This window comes from Esox lucius, chromosome 19 (assembly GCF_011004845.1).
Source record: "Esox lucius isolate fEsoLuc1 chromosome 19, fEsoLuc1.pri, whole genome shotgun sequence".
Lineage (NCBI taxonomy): Eukaryota > Metazoa > Chordata > Actinopteri > Esociformes > Esocidae > Esox > Esox lucius.
The window spans coordinates 47,237,084-47,261,439 of NC_047587.1; the positions used below are offsets into that span (position 1 = coordinate 47,237,084).

General features: G+C 39.7%; 1 protein-coding gene across 11 annotated transcripts in view; it reads left to right on the forward strand.

Annotated features, from left to right (window-relative positions):
- Positions 1–24,356, forward strand: part of LOC105009031 (membrane-associated guanylate kinase, WW and PDZ domain-containing protein 2) — a 364,503-nt gene that overhangs the window by 279,261 nt on the left and 60,886 nt on the right. For all 11 annotated transcript variants that reach the window (XM_020044758.2, XM_020044759.2, XM_013131917.3 and 8 more), the window contains exons 9-11: positions 10,782–10,964; positions 19,515–20,044; positions 20,152–20,320. In XM_020044758.2, the coding sequence (XP_019900317.2) occupies positions 10,782–10,964; positions 19,515–20,044; positions 20,152–20,320 (882 nt within the window). The remainder of the gene's footprint in view (positions 1–10,781; positions 10,965–19,514; positions 20,045–20,151; positions 20,321–24,356) is intronic.

The window sequence follows — 24,356 nt, forward strand, 5'->3', positions numbered from 1 at the left end:
CACTGAACAGAGTTGGTTGACAATCAGTGTAAAGGATGTGATGGCAATTTCTAAAATCCAAAGTTCTATGAAAATGGTAGGTAAGACAAGAGAAATCAATTACGCAATAAACGGTTTTAATCTTGCTTGCAAGGAGAAAGTATACAGGTTACAAAGTAACGGTGGATAGTTTCTAAATAAAAACATCATTTCGACAGTATTTATTACATAGGAAAAAGGGGTGTGGTAAGATGCTGCCATCTGTTTCATGTCAATCAAACACCTTTCCCTTTGTTCTATCACACACGTCAAATGCTATCTTCCCCCACCTTATCCTTCCTGCCATAATGTTTACCCAAAGGGGCCAACTGACCTTACTGCCCCCTGTTGTATCTTCTCCTATCCTGTCCTAAAACCCATTGATCTCCATCTGGACAGACAATAGATGTCCCCTATGCAAATACCAGATCCCACACATTCCTGTACCTATCTTAACAGTGGGACTCCATCCTTTATACAATGTATTCTCACTGAGTAAAGAAATTTCCACAACAAGGACCACTGGACCCTTTAAAAAGTTATATAAGAAAAGTTAATATCTCAAACAATATGGCCTCCATTTACATTTTTGTGAAAAACTCGTTAATGACATCTCCTCAGAAACCGCTGAACGGATTTGCATACCGTTCGCAGAGATGGACCCTCGGACCAGTATCTTCAATCAAATTATTTGGAATTTTGATATCTCAAACGTGCGCGCATAATAGGCTAATTACTTTAACATGGATGTGGCATTTTGTCAGGCTATATGTCCTGTCAGGAATATCCAAGACTTACGTCCTTTAACATAGCACTAAATATCAGGTCCTGTCAGGATCTGTGCAGTATCAACCAAATAGACCATACGGGGGCGCTACAAAGACATTGAAAACTTTGAGCATTTATGAACTGTAAAATACACTTTAAGGACATCTCTTCGGTGACCACTGAACGGATTTGCACGCCGTTTGCTGAGAAGGACCCTGGGACCAGTATCTTCAATTGAATTATTTGGAATTTTGATATCTCAAACGATTTGACCGCAATAAGTGAATTAAATAAAATGACCTAAACACCATCTACTCTGATATCATGGAACGGATTGGCATGCTGTCTGCTTATGAAGGTTCTTTGGACAATGATATTTAAATGTTCTATATGAAAAATTTATATCTCAAACAATATGGCAGTATTCAGTCCCCAAATTTGGTGTTATTCTCTTTCTCTATTTTGGACTATTATTTTGAAGGAACTCCTATTTTGAAGGAAGAACTGATGTAATGAGTGTGTGAATCTGCTAGAATGTTGATTTGGAGTTGGTTCTATTAGCAGTTACGGAGGGCTATTTTTGAAGCTATGGGAGGAGCTATGGCAGTGCCTGTCAGTCAATGCGGAATGGGTGGGGTGTTGGGAGCATGACAGCATTCAGACCTCGATGTTCTCTTTTTTTTATATTGGACCATTATTTTGAAGGAACTCTTATTTTAGGAAGAGCAAATGTTAATGGTTTGTAAATCTCCTTGAACTGTAAGTTGGTCTTGGCAGTTGAAATTGTTGCTGCAATAAGCTAGATTCCAGTGCAAACCATCTTAAGGTTTAGGCAATTGGGTGATAAATGCCTGTGTAAATTCTAACCCTATTGAAATTATTATTCAAAATAAGTACATTTTATCATTTTATTTTCCTCTTGTAAACAAAACCTTAAATATTCATCAATTTATTTGTAAAAAAAACACTAATATTTGAGGGTATTCCGGGTAATACTAAAGCATGTATTTATATAGTATGTGTCCAATGAGGTTAGTTTCTTGTTAAATGTTACACAAATCATATATTATTGTACACATAGATATGTTTTTAGAAGATCTTTTTTCTAATTTCCCTTGGTAAGACTTTACTTTTTGCAGCCGGTCAGGTTTTTTGCCAGGTGACTTCCTGTCAATTAATAATCAATGACCTTGTCACGTCCAATCCCATCGACAGCTTAAATTGTTCGTTAGGTCACACCTGCTCCCTTTTACAAGGTTGTAGTATTTCGGGAGATTACGAGCTTTCCAAGAGTACACAACACTGTGTATTCAAATTCGAAAGTAGCCCTGTTGGGTTTGTGGGTAAGTTTCAAATGAAGCTATGTATTGTAATGGGGATATTAGCCTATTTGGTAAATTGTTGTGGTATATTTTGGAAACATTTATAGATATAATAGACCTAATTGTTGCAACATTTCCTGTCAAAGGTGATCTAATGTAGCCTGTACACTGGAAATGGAAATTGTTAAAACCATCCCAGGTCTCAATCCGCGAATCCGCGGATAGAGTGCTCTGTGCTCATTTGCATAAATATTAATGAAAATCGAATCGCCATAATCGTCCGGTTTCAATTGTCTATTTTATGTAGCCACCTTCGTGAAGCTTTCCGTGTATAGTTTGGGTTGCTATGGGAACCACAGCCTGCAGGAAGAAAACTTTTCACCATTGACCATGCATCTTAGAAAGGCTAATGTGTAGACAAGACTATAGGGATTACAAGGTTAGCTATATATCACTATATATGATGTATTGAACCGTAATACATCGTTTTTATTATAAATATGATGTAAAAAAAAAAAAATGTCAACATAGTATGGGAATGTTCAAACTTAACTAGCGATCTCGTTCTATGTCATTACAGGCAAAAAGAAGTGATTAATTTTCTCTCTTATTTATTTTATGGTGTTTTATTTTTAGATAGAAGAACATATTTTTTGGGGGTGCCTATATTTTTTTGCCTTCTATTATTTATTTTTGTCATTAATTTCAACCCAATACAGTGTAATTTGATAGTAAAGGCCTGAAAATATGAGGGAATACCATTGACACAAAACTTTCTAACACATTAAGAACAAAAAAATTATGCTGTATGGCAGAAATGTTTTCAGAATTTTATTTTTTTGCCTTTCCAATAGATGAGTTTGGTAAATGGTGACCCAGAAGTCTGTTTTTATGTGTTTTTATTGTAGCCAAGGGGGTTGGGATTACCAGGATACATCATAATAGGTTGTATTCTGTCAACAGAAATGAATCTGGGACCCAAAATGTCCAAGTAGTGAAATCCGACCGGAATTCCCTCAGACTACTCAGGGTGAACAAGCTATTGGAAAGCCACATTTTTGAAAACGTTATCTTACGAAGGCGGACACTTCACTAGGGACTTTTCCACTCCCCATTTTGAAATTGCATTATTGTCCGCCTCTTCCGAATCAGGACGACGTGCTTCAGCACCTGGCAGTAATTTCAGAGTGGCAGGCAGGCCAAGGCAACAAAAAAATACTCAGAGCCAGTGGGTATCAAACTCTGACATCTCGGCTCTTTGTTTCATAATCGTTACAGGTACTGATATGTACAGCTAGACTTCTTTCCAACAGAAGCTGCTTGCGCGTGAGTTTTCCTGAAGCGAAGCATTATATCGCATAGTAAGGTGAGTTTGATTGAGCTAGTTACCCAGATAGCAATGAGTCAGCGGACCGGAGGCGGTCCTCCAGAGACAAAAGAAGCGTCAGAATGTCTTAAACGCAAACACGTTTACCGGCTCACCGCCAGCGGCAGCCGCCTTCCTACCGCCTGTATTCTGCGGCCGGCCCGTGGGCCAACCGCCGTTCCACCGCCGTTATACAGAAGGCGGACCTTCCGCGGCAAACGCTATTTTCGTGCGATCTGCCGCTTTTATATATATATATTTAATATTTATAGCATGCAGTTTATCGAGAATAATGATTGATCAAACCAGACAAATTTCCATTTGGTGTTTTAATTCCACATTTCAAAGTACAGAAACTGTCATTCAAACAAGATGTGTCAGATCACTGAAATAAATAACAGGCAGAAAAAAATATACATATAAATACAAACTACAGAACATGCAGGTTTCCAATAAAATGTTGGTAAAAAAACAAACAGCCATACAAGCAAATTATAACACAAACACAATAATTGTTAATAATATAAAGAGGTCAGCTCTGGGAAGAAAATAATTACCAGTAAACATAACAAGTAATGAGGATATTTGGTACCAAAGAATGTGCAGGATACCAAATAAATCGAGGTATAACATCACATTTTCAAGGCATTTCTAACAATAGGAAAAGTGGTAATAATTTAGAGTAAAGCTCTAGAGTAGAATAGACCATTATAATGGCATTGCTGACCTGGAGCACAAGATTTACACCATGCTGCAATAAGATCTGTCTCTTGTATCTGTGATAAACAAAACTTGACATATATATATTTATATAAAAATACAGAGGTAAAAACAGTAGTAGAACAGACCATTATAACTGCAATGCTGACCTGGGGCACAAGGATTTACAAGCTATATTTAACAATAGAATAACAGTTAAGCACAGTGATGGAATAAAAAATGCTGATGTTAAAAACAGAGTAAGTAGAATATTTGGTACCAGGTAATGTCCAATATCAAGTATCAGAGGTACAAAATAGTATTTCCAAGCTATTATTAATAGAATAACAGTTTAGCACACTGATGAAATGAAAGTAGAATTTTGGTACTAGTTAATGTGCAATATCAAGTAACAGGTATGAAATAGTATATACAAACTATAATAGAATCGTTAAGACAGAATGAAATAAGCCAATACTAAAGTTAAAATACAAAAAAAACAGTGTAGTGTTCAAGTCAACACTTCCCCGAGTTGGTTTGTTGGAAAGGAGAATAAAACACCAGGAGTCAGGTCAATTATCGTATCGTATATCCATTTATTACAGAAGCTTCCAGAGACAATAAATCCACATAATCGCCTTAAATCCAGTACAGTAGCAACACAGCACAAAACTTGCTAGCCACAATGTGTACTGTAACAAAGGCAAAACAACATGTGCTAGCTAACACTTACTAGCCACTCTAGCTACTGGACTAGCAGCATACTTGTTCAGGCAAACAAAATAATTTAAACAACATATATACATTGTTATTTTTGTAAGAAAACACTAAAAGTTAAACTTAGTCTTTCTAGATGTAAAGCTTTTGCTACCTATTATAGTTCGTTAAAATTCTACATGTACTAGCAACATTGCGTAAACAAGGCTACTTTAGCTAGTTAGGCAAGAACAAAGATGACTACACATTTTAAATATATAAACTAAAAACAATGTAAACATAATATTGCGTTACACAAAAAGGAAACATGTACTTACTTAAACGATGGTAGTCGATGACTTTGCTAGCTAGCAAACTGGAGGCTGCAGGCTGTAACTCGCGATTGAGCGACGAACTTATGCGAATGTGTGTCCAAACCAACATGGCCGGTCGATTTTGAGAGTTTAAAAGCATCTTGCCCGCGGACCGTGGTCCATTAGACCGAGGCAACCGCCAGAGAAAATGAAGCAGTCAAATTGCCGAATACGTTAATATTAAACATTCTGTCATGCAGTAATGACGTTTTACATGTTTCACTGTCATGGTAATTCAGCCTACATGACTTGGTGCACCATGTCTCAGCAGGATATTCAATTGTGTACAATTTGAGAATCCGGGAGTTTTACAAAAATGTTTCACCCTCACTTAAAAAAACTAAAGTTCCAATCCTGTATTTTACTGACTTAAATGTCAAAGTTGCTTGGCTAGTTTTAAAATATTTGTTAACATTATCTTTGCAATAGTGTTTTCCTTTCAGTGTGTACATTTGCTAGGTGAATTCAGAAAGACACTAAGGGACGTTTTTACAACACCTCATCCTTAAATAATTCTAAAATGCTTATTTGGTATTAGAAAATATTTTTTCATTATATTAAACCCAGCTGAAACCTATTTGGTTTAATTAAATTGAGCTTAACGTTGTCTGTGTTATTGAGTTGTCACAGTAATGCACTGGCATGTGTTAAGGTAGGTATTAGGTTACAAATAGCAGAAAGGAATTAAGTGAAGCTGTGGACTTGAGGCATCTATTTCTGAAATTAGACATTCTGATGTACTTATTCTTTTGTTCAGTTGTACATTTACTCCTTCCACATCTTTCATTCCTTAAAACATTGATTGGCTGGTTTCTACAGTGAGCTGTTTCTTTTTTGCACTTTTTGACCTAATATTGACCTCAACACATACCAGTCTACTGCAGACTGTGGCAACACAAACTCAAAGACCATATAAAGCTTAATTTATCAAAGAAAATAGCTTTTAGCTGTTTGATACAATTAAGTGATGTTCTAATACCGCATTAGCAATTTGGCATCACTCAAGGATAAGGTGTTGGAGTAATGTTTGTTGGAAATGAGGCCTGTGTAGATTTAATCAAAAATACTTAAATAGTAATGTTTTTTGCATCATTAATGTCCTGATTATATTTTGATCAGTTGAATACCACGTTGGTGAATGAAAGTAATAATGTCCTTTCAAAACAGCAACATTTGTAAATGATTTCAAAGTTTTGGCCAGCATTCTATAACTTATTTGTCCTGTTAGATTTCAGATTAATCCCATGGCTAAAATAAAGGTTTCCATAAAATGAATTTCAAATTGACTAACAATATTATTTGTTTTATAGATGCCACGCAAACCTTTATTTATGCAGAGTGTTTTGTGCGTGTCTTTGGGTGTGGAGCCTGTCCTTGTGTGTTCAAGTGGCTCTATAGTTAGAGTGAAATTTGTCATTAAGTTCGGTTTGATTCCCAATTGAGCCAAATGTTATGTCCTAGGGCAAGGCACCCCCCCCCCACCCCCTAATCTATTCCAGGAAAATGTACCTGTACTTATTGTAAGTTGCTCTGGATAAGAGTGTCTACTAAATGACTAAAATATATACTTGTACATATTTTTTATATTAATGCATTTGATTTGTGCGTAAACACTGTTTTTATTTACAATCTTCAAAGTGGAGTAAAACAAATGGAAATTGATTCCTTTAATAGAAACTTGCTAAATTAACAATATAATGATTTGACATAACTACTCAATTCTGGTTATGGTTTAATTGTTATTAATGTACAGAAGTAACATCTCTAATTTATTACCTACATTATCTAGCTTGACTAGTCTTAATATTATTTTTAACCTTTCAAATGGTAATTTCCATTTTCAATGTGTAACTTCGAAAAATTAAGCTTTTCACTATAAGATTTCTGTAAGTGTGACATTCATCTACTATCTTTTATTACACTGATGCTGAGAATGTTTTGTTGTAATCTAAGGTATTCCGCAAACAAAGTCAATTGACAATGTGTGTCATTAGGGTTTCGACAGTATACCAAAATCCTATTCTGTTTGTTCCAGTTCACTATTATTCTTCTGGCAAAAAAAGATTCTTTTTCCAAAATCCTGTGAGTTAAAATGGTGTAAAGGTACTGGTGCAGTGGACATGCCAATCAGCCTCATGGTGGCACAAGCCTGTGAAGTTGGACTTTTTTTAAAGGTCACCACACCCATCCCTGGTGACCTGGTCTTGGAAATCAGTCCACTATTAAACTTTTTGCCACTGAGACCCAAAAAATCGCCATCATGGATTTTCCGCCATCTTAGTTATTTTGAAAAACACTTAAAACACCACTCATATGGCAGCAAATGACCAATCTTTATGTAGTTTGTCATTTGGTGTCTATGCATGAAGAACTTCAAGTGTTGTATAAACCAGACCAGTATGTAAAAAACTACATGGGGTCACAATTGGTCACAAAAAAACATCCAACATTGGCTTAATGTTTGTACACATGTGCCGTTTCTTTTACCCTGCATACCATATTGCATAATTTTCATGCTAACTAAATGCTGATAAATGATCTTTGGACCATGATATTTAAATGTTCTATATGGAAAATGTATATCTCAAACAATATTGCAGCATTCAGTCCCCAAAGTTTTGTGTTATTCTCTTTCTCTATTTTGGACTATTATTTTAAAATAACCCTTATTTTTAAGGAAGAGCTGGTGTAATGGGTGTGTGAATCTGCTAGAATGTTGAGTTGGAGTTGGTGGTTCTATTAGCAGTTACGGAGGGCTATTTCTGAAGCAATGGGAGGAGCCATGGCAGTGCCTGTGAGTCAATGGGGAATGGGTGGGATACTATTATTTTTAAAGAACTCTTATTTAAGGAAGAGCAAATGTTAAGTGTTTGTAAATCTCCTTGAACAGTAAGTTGGTCTTGGCATTTCAAATTGCTGCTGCCATAAGCTAGATTCCAGTGCAAACTGGAGGTTTAGGCTATGGATGATAAATGTCTGTGTAAATTCTAACCCTATGGAAATTATTATTTAAAAGAAGTCAATTTAATCATTTTATTTTCCCCTTGTAAAGAGGCACCCATTAAAGCTCTACCTCTGGGCTTAGCCCCAGGACAGAAAGAACAGGGTTTTGAATATACATGCTAGAACAAAAAATGTATATACATGCTATCGGCCTACACGTTTACAGTGTCATAACACGTGATTGGAATAAAATAACTATCTAGTCAATTTGAGATCCGGGCTATTCATTGAAGATCAGTAGTATATAATAAAGCGCTGATGGATCTGTTATACGTCAGCGCTTTGTCAGTTTGTTTTCGTATTCAGGGTTCACAGGACAAGTAGAGGGCTTCTTTATACAAACCAAAGACAATAACGAGTCCGGGATTGTGTTCGTGAAGGCTGGGAAACAGAAAGGCACGGGAAACATGAAACTACCAGCACAGCATGAGGCTGTACCAGCTAAACCGTGACAGATGTGCAGTTCTCTTTTTTTGCTTTGATTTTTATGCTACATTTATTTCTATTGTGCCTGATGTTTTGTTTGTTCTTTGGCCTAATAATGTAAAGCACTTTGTATGAAATGTGCAATACAAATTACCTTTCCTTGCCTTGCTTTACTGGTCAATGGTTTGGACATGCCTACTCATTCAGGGGTATTTGAGGTTATTTATTTTTTACTATTTTACACTATATAGTAATAATACATTTAAATATTTTAGAAATGTCGATCGACATTCTTAAAGGAGTAAGAAACAGAGACAAAATGATCTTGGCACAATATAAGTTTATTAATTATTTGCAAGTAAGAGAGACGCATCAAACGCTTACAAACATAATCGTCCGAGGAGTCTCTGCCGTAAGACATGAACAAATCCGTATTTATTTCAAATGTTAGAAGGGGTGTGGTAAGTTGTTGCCCATCTGTCTTGTGCAATATTTACCCAAAGGGTGGGCTGTCCCCCCCACATTATCCTTCTCAACTCCTGAGGAGATGCAATGTCTGGATAATCAACAGAGACACTAAATTGTTATACAGATCTACTGATTTACAAGTAACCCTCTAATCCGCTGGTGCCGGTCAAGGATGTCTCTTGCCACACTTTGCATTGATGACAGCTTTGCACATTGTTTGTATACTCTCAACCAGCTTCATGGCATAATCGCCTAGAATCCTTTTCCAACAGTCTTGAAGGAGCTCATGTATATACTGAGCACTTCTAGGCTGATTTTTTTTTTCCTTCACTATGTGGTCCAACTCATCTCAAACCATCTCTAATTGGTTGAGGTCAGGTGATTGTGCAGGCCAGGTCATCTGATGCAGAGCCATTACTCTCCTTGGTCAAACAGCCCTTACACAGCCTGGAGGTGTGTTTTGGGTCTTTGTCCTAATAAGTGCAAACCAAATGGGATGGTGTACCACTGCAAAATGCTGAGGTAGCCAGTTGCTTGTGTGTGTGTGTGTATAACTTGAACTCTGAAGTTATTTGCTGATTTCTGAGTTTGTTAGAAATAAATCTAATGAACTTATCCTTTGCAGCAGAGGAAACTCTGTCTTCCTGTCTTGTTGGGCCACTTTTATTATAGTACTTGATGGTCTTTGCAACTGCACTTGAAGTTGAAGTGTTTAACATTTTCTGGATTCATTGACCTTCATGTCTTAAAGTAATGATCAACAGTAATTTCTCTTCACTTATTTGAACTGTTCTTATAATATGCACCACTGCAGAACAGATGTAGTTGTGGTCTTCTGTATACCAAACCTATATCACAAAGCAAATGTTTGGTCAAATGCAAGAAGGAAAGAAATTCCACAAATTAACTTTTAACGAGGCACATCTGTTAATTTAAATGCATTCCAGGTTGCTACCTCACAAAGTTGGATGAGAGAATGCAAAGAGTGTGCAAATCTATCATCAAGGCAAAGGGTGGATAGATTTGAAGAATCTACAATATGAAATGTATTTTAAACTGTTCAACACTTTTTGGACTACTAGATGATTCAAAATGTGTTCTTTCATAGTTTGTCTTCACTATTATTCAGTGTGGAAAATGAAAAAGAGAAATTTCCTTGAATGAGTAGGTGTCCTAAGTTTTGACTGGCGTTGTGTGTGCGTGTGTGTGTGTATATATACTGTAATTTAAGTGACTGTAACATAATGTATAAGGGCACATGCAAATTGTTGTATAACTGGATGACCTGGTACAAAAAGAATAAAAGGGAACCAAAGGAAAGAACGTGTAGCAATTCATGTTAATAGTCGGTCTATTTCCTTTGGAGATGGACCACAATATTCTAAACCATGTCTCAAATTTCCTTATACTTGACAGCTCATTAACACTCAACTTTGGAAAGGGATCTGTTGTAACAATGTTAGGTTTAGGATCTTGAAAAACTGCCTAGGCCCTGCTGAGCACAAGAATACCAACCAAAAACATAAAACTACCACCATAGTATATTCAGTGTAGTCAGTTTTACTAGCCAGTAATGGAAAATAAGTGATTCATCTGTTGTATTTAACTGGCCAATTCTAATCCACCTCTCCCCATCTCTAGAGAAGCCCCAGTTCACGCGAGATCCCACCCAGCTTAAGGGCTCTTTCCTGTCCACGGCCCTCCAGAAGAGTAACATGGGTTTCGGCTTTACCATCATTGGAGGGGACGAGCCAGATGAGTTTTTGCAGGTCAAGAGTGTCATTCCTGAGGGACCAGCTGCGCAGGACGGAAAGATGGACACTGGTACTGTACAGTAACAAACCAAATAGATGTCTTTTAGTTGTCTTGCTAACTTTTAACTGTTTTCTATAATACAAATGCATGAGGTAGTGGCTTAGGGTTGAGGTTGCAGCATTTTACATAGGGTTGCTATCAAGACTAGGAACTAAAAACTTTTTCTTTTTAACAAAACAGGGAGGGACCTTCCTGTATTGGTACAACTATATTTGAAACATATATAGTGGTGGTACCACAGAATGAATACAAACCGGGTTTCACAGAATTAATACAACCCGGGCGGTTGCCTGTATGTTCTCGCCAATGACATAGCTGGCCTTATGCCTGGACACTGTTGGTGTCTAAACTGTTCATTTTCCTGGAGTACAGAATTTCTGCCTGTATTTCTCTGTCTCCATATCACACTTCCTTCCTTTATTCCTTCCTCTCCATATCTATCTCTGTCCTGATTATAAGGTATTTTGCTTGCTGTCTTCCTATTTATTTGAAATTGCCTGTACCCCCTACATCAAAATGCGCACACACACAACACACATCATCCCTGGTTCAAGTTAGCTGGCCTATTTCTGCTCCTGCGTTGCTTTGAAGTGAGTTGAGACTTCTGTATTTGTGGGTCTGAGACTGCAGTTTGGTTTGAAATGCATTGGAAAGGTATTTGAAAGCAAATAATCTTCTGCATAGAATATTGTTAATGATGTTGTTTTTCTCACTGTCTGGTTTAGTGCCTGAAGGTTTAACCATAATTTTATAAATAATCATCCCACAGGCTACCACATGATGGCACCCTGAACTAATCACCAGTCCCCAGTATTTGTATGTCACACCTTTATCAGTGCTATCCATTCTTTAGCTTGATTAGGGGTCACATACAGATTAATTTAATGTTTTTGTGTCTTCCTTCTCTGTGCCAGGCACCATGCTATGTAATGAAGGTCATAAGTTTAAATCGTTCTCTCTTTCTGACTAATTCCCTGTGACTGACCTGCCTTATTTAAACCATGGTCTACAGCTTGACATGATCAGTAAATTGAAACAGAAGCACATTTTTTTTGTCTGTTAAAATAACAGAACAGAAATACATTGTAGACACTGTTGATGTTGTAAATGACTATTGTAGCTGGAAACGGTGGATATTTTATGGAATATCTACATAGATGTACAGAGGCCCATTATCGGTAACCATCAGTCCTGTGTTCCATTGCCACAATGTGTTTGCTAATCCAAGTTTGTCATTTTTCAAGGGTAACTGATCTTTAGAAAACCTTTTTGCAATTGTTTGCATAGCTGAAAACCGTTGTGCTGACTGAATAAAACAACAAAACTGGCTTTCTTTAGACTAGTTAAAAAAAACATTTCAGAATGGCTAATGAAAAGTAAAGTTTAAGATGGGCAAAAGAACACAGACACTGGACAGAGGAAGACTGGAGAAAAGTGTTATGAACAAATTAATGAAAGTTTGAGGTATTCTGATCACAATGAAGAACATTTGTGAGATGCAGACCAAATAAAAAGAAGCTGGAGGAGTACTTGATGCTATCTATCAAGCATGGTTGAGGCAATGTGATGGTAATGGTGGTGCTAAAGTGGGAGATTTATACAGGGTAAATTATTTCAAGATTCATAAGTGCTTAACTTGTCAATAACTACACCGATCAAACATAACATTATGACCACCTGCCTTATATTGTGTAGGTCCCCCTTTTGCCACCAAAACATTGAAGCCACTAGACTTCTGAAGGTGTGCTGTGGTATGTGGCACCAAGACATTAGCAGCAGATCCTTCAAATCCTGTATGTTGCGAGGTGGGGCCTCCATGGATCGGACATGTTTGTCCAGCACGTCCCATAGATGTTCGATCCCATGGATTCAGGTCTGGGAAACACTCCATTGCGTCCAAGCCGCAGAGGACAGAAGAGCGGCATGGCTTGAATTCATTTTTGAAGGCAATGTCCCTGCTACAGTTGGCAAAAAATTGTCGGTTTGTGCTAACCACTTTGAGACGGGCTGTTTCTCCAACTTCAGTCAGTACAAGGCAGGATTAGCCAAGAAACTTTTGCTAAAAGAGTGCGCAATTCCAATTTTGCGTGGGATACCTGCAGACGAGGGACATGTAAGTAGTTCTATACAATTAGATGTCTTTATTTTGCAATTCTACACGAACTAACCAAGAAGTGTTTTGGCAAACTAACATTTTAGCTAGCTAGTGTTTTGCCACATAGTACAAGGTAACGCTAACCGCTAGCTTCTAGCTATTATAATATTATATTTACAAACGGGAATATGTTAGCATTGTCTAGACCGTTAGACCGTTACTACTACGCTCTCCCCGCTACCATGGTAACAGTTAGAGTGGGCGTGGGCAAAGGAGCAGCAGCTAATGAATATGCAATGAGCAGCAGAAAACAGAACACTTTGAAAGGGACTGTAATAGAGGGAGGTAAGAATCTTTTCCTACAAGCTATTTCCAGCAAACAACTTCAGAAACATGTTTTATGGAACTTATAGACCTGTTTTAACTTGTTGAAAAGCAGTCATAATATGGGGGCTTTAAGTAATCCAAGAAGTAATCATATTTTGTCAAAAGTAATATCAGATTACAATATTTTTTGTTGATTATTCTTTTTGTTGATAATGGATTAGTTACTGTTTTATTGTAATCCGTAATTGATTACTTGTAATCTGTTACTCCCCAACTCTGTGTGTATGTGTGTGTGTGTGTGTGTGTGTGTGTGTGTGTGTGTGTGTGTGTGTGTATATATACATATATATACTCACCTAAAGGATTATTAGGAACACCATACTAATACTGTGTTTGACCCAGTTTCGTCTTCAAAACTGCCTTAATTCTACGTGGCATTGATTCAACAAGGTGCTGAAAGCATTCTTTAGAAATGTTGGCCCATATTGATAGGATAGCATCTTGCAGTTGATGGAGATTTGTGGGATGCACATCCAGGGCACGAAGCTCCCGTTCCACCACATCCCAAAGATGATCTATTGGGTTGAGATCTGGTGACTGTGGGGGCCATTTCAGTACAGTGAACTCATTGTCATGTTCAAGAAACCAATTTGAAATGATTCGAGCTTTGTGACATGGTGCATTATCCTGCTGGAAGTAGCCATCAGAGGATGGGTACATGGTGGTCATAAAGGGATTGACATGGTCAGAAACAATGCTCAGGTAGGCCGTGGCATTTAAACAATGCCCAATTGGCACTAAGGGGCCTAAAGTGTGCCAAGAAAACATCCCCCACACCATTACACCACCACCACCAGCCTGCACAGTGGAAACAAGGCATGATGGATCCATGTTCTCATTCTGTTTACGCCAAATTCTGACTACCATCTGAATGTCTCAACAGAAATCGAGAATCAGACCAGGCAACATTGTAGCCTCTTTTTCCTATTTGTAGTGGAGATGAGTGGTACCCGGTGGGGTCTTCTGCTGTTGTAGCCCATCCGCCTCAAGGTTGTGCGTGTTGTGGCTTCACAAATGCTTTGCTGCATACCTCGGTTGCAACGAGTGGTTATTTCAGTCAAAGTTGCTCTTCTATCAGCTTGAATCAGTCGGCCCATTCTCCTCTGACCTCTAGCATCAACAAGGCATTTTCGCCCACAGGACTGCTGCATACTGGATGTTTTTCCATTTTCACACCATTCTTTGTAAACCCTAGAAATGGTTGTGCGTGAAAATCCCAGTAACTGAGCAGATTGTGACATACTCAGACCGGCCCGTCTGGCACCAACAACTATGCCATGCTCAAAATTGCTTAAATCACCTTTCTTTCCCATTCTGACATTCAGTTTGGAGTTCAGGAGATTGTCTTGACCAGGACCACACCCCTAAATGCATTGAAGCAACTGCCATGTGATCGGTTGATAAGATAATTGCATTAATGAGAAATTGAACAGGTGTTCCTAATAATCCTTTAGGTGAGTGTATATATACCACACACATACAGCGGCAGAAGAAATTAAGAGATTACTGCACCTTTTTCTTTCCTTTCCAAAAAAGTCGAAAGGAAGGTTTTAATTGTGGAACGGAAGGGTTAAAATTTAGAGACCACTTTGAATTGAACGGTTCTGTTCCTCACTCAAAACCTTCTTTTTCAACTTTTCTTATTCAACTGTCTCCTAATTTTTCTGGAGCTATATATATTATACCCACCACCCCACACAAACACAACCATTCAACAGTTTGAAGTTGCTAACCAATGTCTTGGTTTTCCATTAAAACACACATGAAATTTGTTTAAATAGGAAATATACACCGATCAGCCATAACATTATGACCACTGACAGGTGAAGTGTATAACAGTGAATCTTGTTATCATGGCACCTGTCAGTGGGTGGGTTATATAATTCAGCAAGTTAACATTCTGTGCTCAAAGTTGATGTGTTAGAAGCAGGAACAATGGGCAAGTGTAAGGATCTGAGCGACTTTGACAAGGGCCAAATGATGATGGCTAGACGACTGGGTCAGAGCATTTCCAAAACTGCAGCCCTTGTGGGGTGTTCCTGGTTTGCAGTGGTCAGTACCTATTAAAAGTGGTCCAAGTAGGAAAAGCATTCAACTGGCGACAGGGTCATGGGCAGCCAAGTCTCATTGATGCACATGGGGAGAGAAAAGCTGGCTTGTGTGGTCCAATCCAACAGATGCACTTCTGTAGCTCAAATTGCTATAAAAGTTAATGCTGGTACTGAGAGAAAGGTGTCAGAACACACAGTGCATCGCAGTTTGTTACGTATGGGACTGCATAGCCGCAGACCAGTCAGTGTCCATGCTGACCCCAGTCCACTGCCGAAAGCACCTACAATGGTTGCATGAGCATCCAAACTGGACCACGGAGCAATGGAAGAATGCGCTATGGGAAGGAGGCAGGCCAGCAGAGGCAGTGTGATGCTTTGGGCAATGTTCTGCTGGGAAACCTTGGGTCCTGGATGTTATTTTGACACGTGCCACCTACCTACGCATTGTTGCAGACCATGTGCAGCCTTTCATGGCAACGGTATTCCCTGATGGCATTGGCTTCTTTCAGCAAGATAATGCGCCCTGCCACAAAGCAGAAGGTTCAGGAATGGTTTGAGGAAGACAACGAGTTCAAGGTGTTGACTTGGCCTCCAAATTCCCCAGATCCCAATCCAATGTACATAGTTGTGCTCAAATGTTTGCATACCCTTGGACAATTGGTAATATGTATAAATATATATATACACCATTTGCAAAGAACCTGAGTGAGCAGGCAAAACACGTCTTTTAATTCTTATGGGATTCACATTCAACTATAGGTCATTAAAGAATGGCACAACCATAAAACAAAACATGGCAACAAATATTTTTTTTACTGACTCCTGTTCAAAAGTCTGCCTACCCTTAATTCTTAATATTGTGTATTGCCTCCTTTAGCATCAATGACCACGTGCAGTCTTTTGTAATAGTTGTCTATGAGCCCGCAAATTCCTGCAGGTGGTATAGCTGCCCATTTGTCTTGGCAAAATGCCTCCAGGTCATCTCTTTGGTCGTCTTGCATGAACCACACGTTTGAGATCTCCCCGGAGTGGCACAACGATATTAAGGTCAGGCGACTGTGACCTTCACCTTCCACAACCTTCACCTTTTTCTGCTGTAACCAATGGAGGGTCATCCTGGCCTTGTGCTTAGGGTCATTGTCATGCTGAAATGTCCAAGATAGTCCCATGTGCAGCTTTCGTGCAAAAGAATGCAAATTGTCTGCCAGTATTTTCTGATAAAATGCAGCATTAATTTTGCCATCAATTTTCACAAGATTCCCCATGCCTTTAGAGCTCACACACCCCCAAAATATCAGTGAGCTACCACCATGCTTCACAAGTGGGGATGGTATTCTGTTCACAATAGGCCTTGTTGACCCCTCTCCAAACATAGCGGTTATGGTTGTAACATAAAGCTCTATTTTGGTCTTGTCACTCCAAAGTACAGTGTGCCAGCAGCTGAGAGGTGTGTCAAGTGGTTGTTGGGCATACTGTAACTGGGCGTTTTTTGTGGCATTACTTGACCATGCAGCTCATTTTTGTTCATGCATCGTTGTATTGTGCTCCTTGAAACAACCACTCCGTCTTTTCCCAGAGCAGTCTGTATTTCTCCTGAGGGTACCTGTGGGTTTTTATTTGTATCCCCAACAATTCTCCTGGCAGTTTTGACAAATCTTTCTTGGTCTACCTGACCTTGGCTTGGAATCAAAAGTTCCCTGAATTTTCCACTTGTTAATAAGTGATTGAACAATACTGACTGGCTTTTGCAAGGCTTTGGATATCTTTTTATATCCTTTTCCATCTATATAAAGCTCTTACCTTGTTACCCAGGTATTGACAGTTCTTTTCTCCTCCCCATGGCTCAGTATCTAGCCTGCTAAGTGCATACACGTGAGAGCTAACACACTCATTGACTATTTTTAAACAGACACTAATTGCAATTTAATAAGCCACAGCTGTGGGGAATTCACCTTTAATTGCCATTTTCACCTGTGTTTGTCACCTTGTGTGTCTGTAACAAGGCCAAACATTCAAGGGTAATTTTTTTTGCCTGATCAGTCTTCAAAATCAATGCCAAAATATCAACATTTCTGCTGGGGAATGCCAACTAATTAGCACAACTGTATCAGCAGTCAGGGAACAGTTGGCTAGCAAGTGGAGGTCTGTGTGTCCCACCAAAGATATGCCTCCCCAGACCATCACTGACCCACTGCAAACCAGTCATGCTGGATGATGTTGCAGGCAGCGTAATGTTCACCACAGCGTCTCCAGACTCTTTCACGTCTGTCACATGTGCTCAGTGCGAACCTGCTCTCATATGTGAATAGAATAGTGCGCCAATGGCGGACCTGCCAATTCTGGTGTTTTCTGGCATATGCCAATCCAGCTGCACTGTGCTGGGCAATGAACACAGGTCCCACTAGAGGACATTGGGCCCTCATGACACTCTCATGGAGTCTGTTTCTGACAGTTTGGTCAGTAGCCTGCTGGAGGTCATTTTGTAGGCCTTTGGCTCCTCCTGTTCCTCGCACAAAAGAGCAGATACTGGTCCTGCTGCTGGGTTGATGCCCTTCCTATGGCCCTGTCCAGCTCTCCTCTTGTAACGGCCCGTCTCCTGGTATCTCCTCGATGCTCTTGAGACTGTACTGGTAGACACAGCAAACCTTCTTGCATATGGATGTGCCATCCTGGAGGTAATGGACTACCCTTGCAACCTGAATGGGCTGCAGGTACCGCCTCATGCTGCCAGTAGTGACAAGGACACTAGCAAAACTAGAGGAGAATCCATCAGAAAGGATAAAGGAAGAGCAATTCGGTGTCTGTGGCCACCACCTGTTACACCATTCCCTTTTTGGGGTTTGCATTGATGTTGCCTCTCCCGTGCACCTGTTGTCACATTCATTTGCATCAAAACAGGTGACACTGATTCACAATTTCTTATGCTTCTTCACTGGACCTATTTAACTGACTTGGTGTTATGCTGTGATGATTACGTGTTCCCTTAATTTTTTTGAGCATATATATGTATAATGCTTTGTGTATTTCAGTGCACCAGAGTGCACGTGTAACCAGAGCTCCCAGTTTCAAATCATGTAACTTCACATGGGAAACACTCTTTTCAATTTGTCTTTTTGACTGCAAAACAAAGTACTGTATTTTTTTAACATTTTATTTTTTACAAAAATGTTGAGGGGGCAAAGGTAAGACAGCAACAGGAAGGCACTAGCTAGAGATCTGTCACCTTCGTAAAGACACGTTTAGTAAACACTGTTTACACAGTATGGTTTGTTTTCATACATGAGTGTAATTGATTATTTTCACTGATTTTGTATTACATCTTTCTAATCACCTCCAATCTCAATGGTTATGTTGTTTAATGTTGTGCAATAGTAAACTCTTTTTTTTCAGAACATCACAAATAACAAAAGACGTCTGCGTGTTCCCAATTTAGGTGACGTCATTGTCTACATAAATGACATCTGTTGTCATTCTAATCACCTCCAATCTCAATGGTTATGTTGTTTAATGTTGTGCAATAGTAAACTCTTTTTTTTCAGAACATCACAAATAACAAAAGACGTCTGCATGTTCCCAATTTAGGTGACGTCATTGTCTACATAAATGACATCTGTTGTCATTCTAATCACCTCCAATCTCAATGGTTATGTTGTTTAATGTTGTGCAATATTAAACTCTTTTTTTCAGAACTTCACAAATAATGAAAGACGTCTGCGTGTTCCCAATTTAAGTGACGTCATTGTCTACATAAATGACATCTGTTGTCATTCTAATCACCTCCAATCTCAATGGTTATGTTGTTTAATGTTGTGCAATATTAAACTCTTTTTTTCAGAACTTCACAAATAATGAAAGACGTCTGCGTGTTCCCAATTTAAGTGACGTCATTGTCTACATAAATGACATCTGTTGTCATTCTAATCACCTCCAATCACCATGGTTATGTTGTTTAATGTTGTGCAATAGTAAACTATTTTTTTCAGAGCATCACAAATAATGAAAGACTTCTGCGTGTTCCCAATTTAGGTGACGTCATTGTCTACATAAATGACATCTGTTGTCTGGGCACCACACATGCTGATGTGGTAAAACTATTCCAGTCCGTTCCCATTGGCCAAAGTGTCACCCTGGTCCTCTGCCGGGGATACCCCCTGCCCTTTGACCCTGAGGACCCTAGCGGAGCATCTGCTGGCACCTCCCTGACCCCCATGGGACTGGAACGCCCCCTAGTGGTTAATGGACGTAGCAGTTACGACCCTTACCTGGAGTACTTATCTCTGAGCTCCCAGCTACCTCCACAAGCCCTAGCCCAGCCCGGGACACCCCATCCTGGGGACACCCACCTTGATGGGTCCTCGCTTCCACCCACCACCCCCGGGTCTGTGCCAGCCATGACGCCACACGACGACAATGTCTCCATGGCATCATCGGGAGCAACAGGGATTGCTGGAGGTGTGATCCAAGGGGTGGAGCTGCTGAGCGTTACCATGGTGAAAGGAGCTGAAGGATTCGGATTCACCATCGCCGACAGCCCCACAGGGCAGCGGGTCAAACAGGTAGAATGTTACTCCTGCTAAAAATCTGGCGGGCTCGCTATCCTGTCTTTCTGGTCTGGCTATCTGGACTGGCTATTGATCATACCAGTGTATGTTCTATTAAACAGGTGTTGGAGCCAGGTGTGCAGGGCGGGGGTCTGAATGAAGGAGACCTGATCCTGGAAGTGAACCAGCAGGGCGTGGCGGGGGCGGGACATGGCCGTGTGGTGGAGTTACTTAAAGAGTGTCCTGTTGGAGCTGAGGCCACGCTACTCATACAGAGAGAAGGAGGGGCAGGTAAAACACAATCTGAGATTTCTCACAATCTCAACTTCAGATAAGTGTTGTAGCAGGGCCACCGCTGAGGTATATCCATGGAGATAATATGTCCATAAGCGTTTTTTACATTGGCACTGGCTTGAAATAATTAATTGTTTACTTTTGAACCATACAAGTTTAGGTTAACAATATTGTACTTCTGATTAATGATTAAACAAATAACTAAATGTCTATACTTTCCAGCTATTTTTAAGTGTCTAAAATAACCCTGCATTATTTTTTGTGATACTTCTTGAGTATCTCTATTTTAGTTAATGTAAAAGGCTCATCGCGATGGAAAGAACAAAGTGACGAGAAAATATTGGTTTTGCGCACAAGTGTGAAAAGGGTATTGATCTCACCCCTCATCAACGGTTCCTCTATTGTATTTCTTACAAAATTATTAACAAAAATGTACAATGCTCATGTGGGTATTATGTTCCTCCTGTATAATGTGTTTTAAAGAGGAAATGTATTATACAGTATATCTATATTAATATGAAACATTGGAAAGCTACTTCTTCTCAGGCATTTAGTAAAACCCTTGCTGCAACATGAAACCTTCCACAATATTTTTATACAATGTCTTTACTGTAGACCCCTTCACATTCTCCACATTTTGTTGTGATATCGACTTAATTTATTTATCTGGGAAAGGTCATAAACATACTCCAAAAGCACAAATTTCCCAGAGCACAGTGGGCTCCATCATTATGAAATGGAAAAAGTTTAAAATCCAAATTAAACTGTCAAGACGGGCCTTGGTCAGGGAGGTTACCGAGAACCCAGAGGCCCCTAAAACACAACTTCCGATTTTCTCTGCGGAGATGGGAGAACCTCACAGAAGTACTTTTTCTGCAGTACTCTCAATCAATCCTTAGTATTGTGGCTAGACGGAAGCCACTCCGGAGTAAAAGGCACATGACATGCCACCGGAAAGACAAAGATGTGGACAAAGATCCTCAGGTCTGATGAGACCAAAATGAAACTATCAGGCCTGAATGCCAAGCACTATGTATGGCGAAAACATGGTACCACTCATCACTTGGCTAATAAAATCTCCCAGTCATCATGTAGATAATGGTAGTGGGAGCATCATGCTGTGGGGATGCTTCTTAGAAACAGGGACTGGGAGTCTGGTCAGGATTGTGGGAAGAATAAATAGAGAAAATACAATGAGTTACTTGAAGAAAAACCTAATTCACAGCACATAGGACCTCAGACGTGGGCGAGGATTCATCTTTTCACCATGATAATAACCTGAAGCACACCACCAACACACTGCTGGAGTGGCTTCAGGACAAGTCTGTGAATGTCCTTGAGTGGCCCAGTCAAAGCCCAGACTTGAACCCCATTGAACATCTGTGGGGCGACATGAAGATTGCAGTTCAGAGACACTCACCATCCAATCTAACAGAGCTAGAGAGGATCTACTTGGAAGAATGGGAGATATTGCTAAAATCTAGGCATACCCAAGAACATTCAAAGCTGCATACACAGCCAAAGGCCTTTATACGAAGTACTGAATAAAAAATCTGAAAACATATACTTTTATAACACCTACATTTTTCCCGTTTGTATTGAAATTCACAGATTATTGTCTTAATGTAACCTGAAATTGAAATAAATAATCTGAGACAAAATTAATTGTGGAGTTAAATCTAGATTTTTGACTCTTCAAAGTAGCCACAACAGAAGTTCCGACAGTAACCGAAGTTCCGACAAATGTATTGCCCTTGTATGTTGCTTTGCGTTCACCCTTCTGCCCAGTTCATCCCAAACCAGCTCGATGGAGTATAAGTCTTAGACTGTGCTGGCCATTCCATGACTTGTTACATGACTATGCAGTCTACCGTCTTGTTCTTTTCTTTTAAGGTAGTTCTGACAGCCTGGAGGTATGTTTTGGGACATTTAGCAGGTTTTCCTACTTACAAAGCATGTAGAGGTCTGTCATTTTTATCATAGGTACACTTCAACTGTGACAGACAGAATCTAAAACAAAAATCCAGAAAATCACAGTGTATGATTTTTAAATAATTAATTTGCCTTTTATTGCGTGACATAAGTATTTGACCACCTAACAAACCAGTAAGAATTCCGGCTCTCACAGACCTGTTAGTTTTTCTTTAAGAAGCCCTCCTGTTCTCCACTCATTACCTGTATTAACTGCACCTGTTTAAACTCGTTACCTGTATAAAAGACACCTGTCCACACACTCAATCAAACAGACTCCAACCTCTCCACAATGGCCAAGACCAGAGAGCTGTGTAAGGACATCAGGGATAAAATTGTAGACCTGCACAAGGCTGGGCTACAGGACAATAGGCTTTGTGAGACGGAAACAATTGTTGGCGCAATTATTAGAAAATGGAAGAAGTTCAAGATGACAGTCAATCTCCCTCGGTCTGGTGCTCCATGCAAGATCTCACCTTGTGGGACATCAATGATCATGAGGAAGGTGAGGGATCAGCCCAGAACTACACGGCAGGACCTGGTCAATGACCTGAAGAGAGCTGAGACCACAGTTTCAAAGAAAACCATTAGTAACACACTATGCTGTCATGGATTAAAATTCTGCAGCGCCTGCAAGGTCCCCCTGCTGAAGAAAGCACATTTCCAGGCCCGTCTGAAGTTTGCCAATGACCATCTGGATGATCCAGAGGAGGAATGGGAGAAAGTCATGTGGTGTGATGAGACAAAAATAGAGCTTTTTGGTCTAAACTCCACTCGCCGTGTTTGGAGGAAGAAGGATGAGTACAACTCAAAGAACACCATCCCAACCGTGAAGCATGGAGGTGGAAACATCATTATTTGTGGATGCTTTTCTGCAAAGGGGACAGGATGACTGCACTGTATTGAGGGGAGGATGGATGGAGCCATGTATCGCCAACAACCTCCTTCCCTCAGTAACAGCATACAATGTGATTGTCTGGATTTTAGTTTTAGATTCCGTCACTCACAGTTGAAGAGTACCTATGATAAAAATGATAGACTTCTATGTGCTTTGTAAGTGGGAAAAACTGCAGATTTTGCAGGTTATCAAATACTTGTTCTCCCCACTGTACACACCAGAGAGTATTGCATGGCCCTACAAAATGATGTGGCAGCTCTGTGCCACTCACTCTGTGCAATTTGCCGACTCTGGATCCAGCAATTGAGCCCCCGACCATCAAGCTTCCTCCTCCATCCTTGACATCCTTTCACAGTGTTAAGTGTGCTTGAAGCTGTTTTCCTGTGAGCCACCTATCACACAAGCTGTTGACCTTGAGAAACTTCTGATTCTGTTGTGGCTTTGTGTCTGCCAGACCTCTTCCTGTCAGAGCTTCCTCCAGTTAAGTGGTGTAGGAAACTACTTAAATTTAAAACAAAAAAAAACTGTTGGTGTTCTAAAACTTTTGAACAGTAGTGCACATACAAAGATATTTCAGTTTTTCATTCTAAATAAATATATCCTTAATCAGCTTTGCCGTGTTCCCTTTGAGTGTTCTCCGGGGTGTATGTTCTCTTTTAACCGCGGCTCTTGTTTTTGTCTCGTTCTTGTGTTTTTTACTATTGGGTAGGCTCCTCCTACCAGGTGGTCACTTTCTAACACCTCGAGTCATAACCATCAATCCAGAACCATCCTGCTGTTTTGTTTGTCGTGACATAACACTGTTGTAGCCGCATTCTTCCTAACACTGTCCTAGCTGCATTCTTCAGATGTGGTTTTGCTATTAAGAACCCTCGCTTCAACAAAGGTATTGCCATCCGGAAAAGCTCTCGGAAAAGGCCCTCTAGACCAGCCCCATACATTGCAGCGCTACCATGATACCCCGGTCAACCGTTACCGGCCTGTGTTGTGGAGTATTCAACATACCTTTGAGGATCATCGTAGAGTTTCTGTGGCTGCATCTTAAATTCTAAAAGATTGTTTGACAGGTCTGAAGTGTAATTTTGCAATCACCTTCCCCACTACAAATGAAACCAGCTGGTTTTGATCGCATTTTACTTCAATACAGATCTCATAAAATTGACT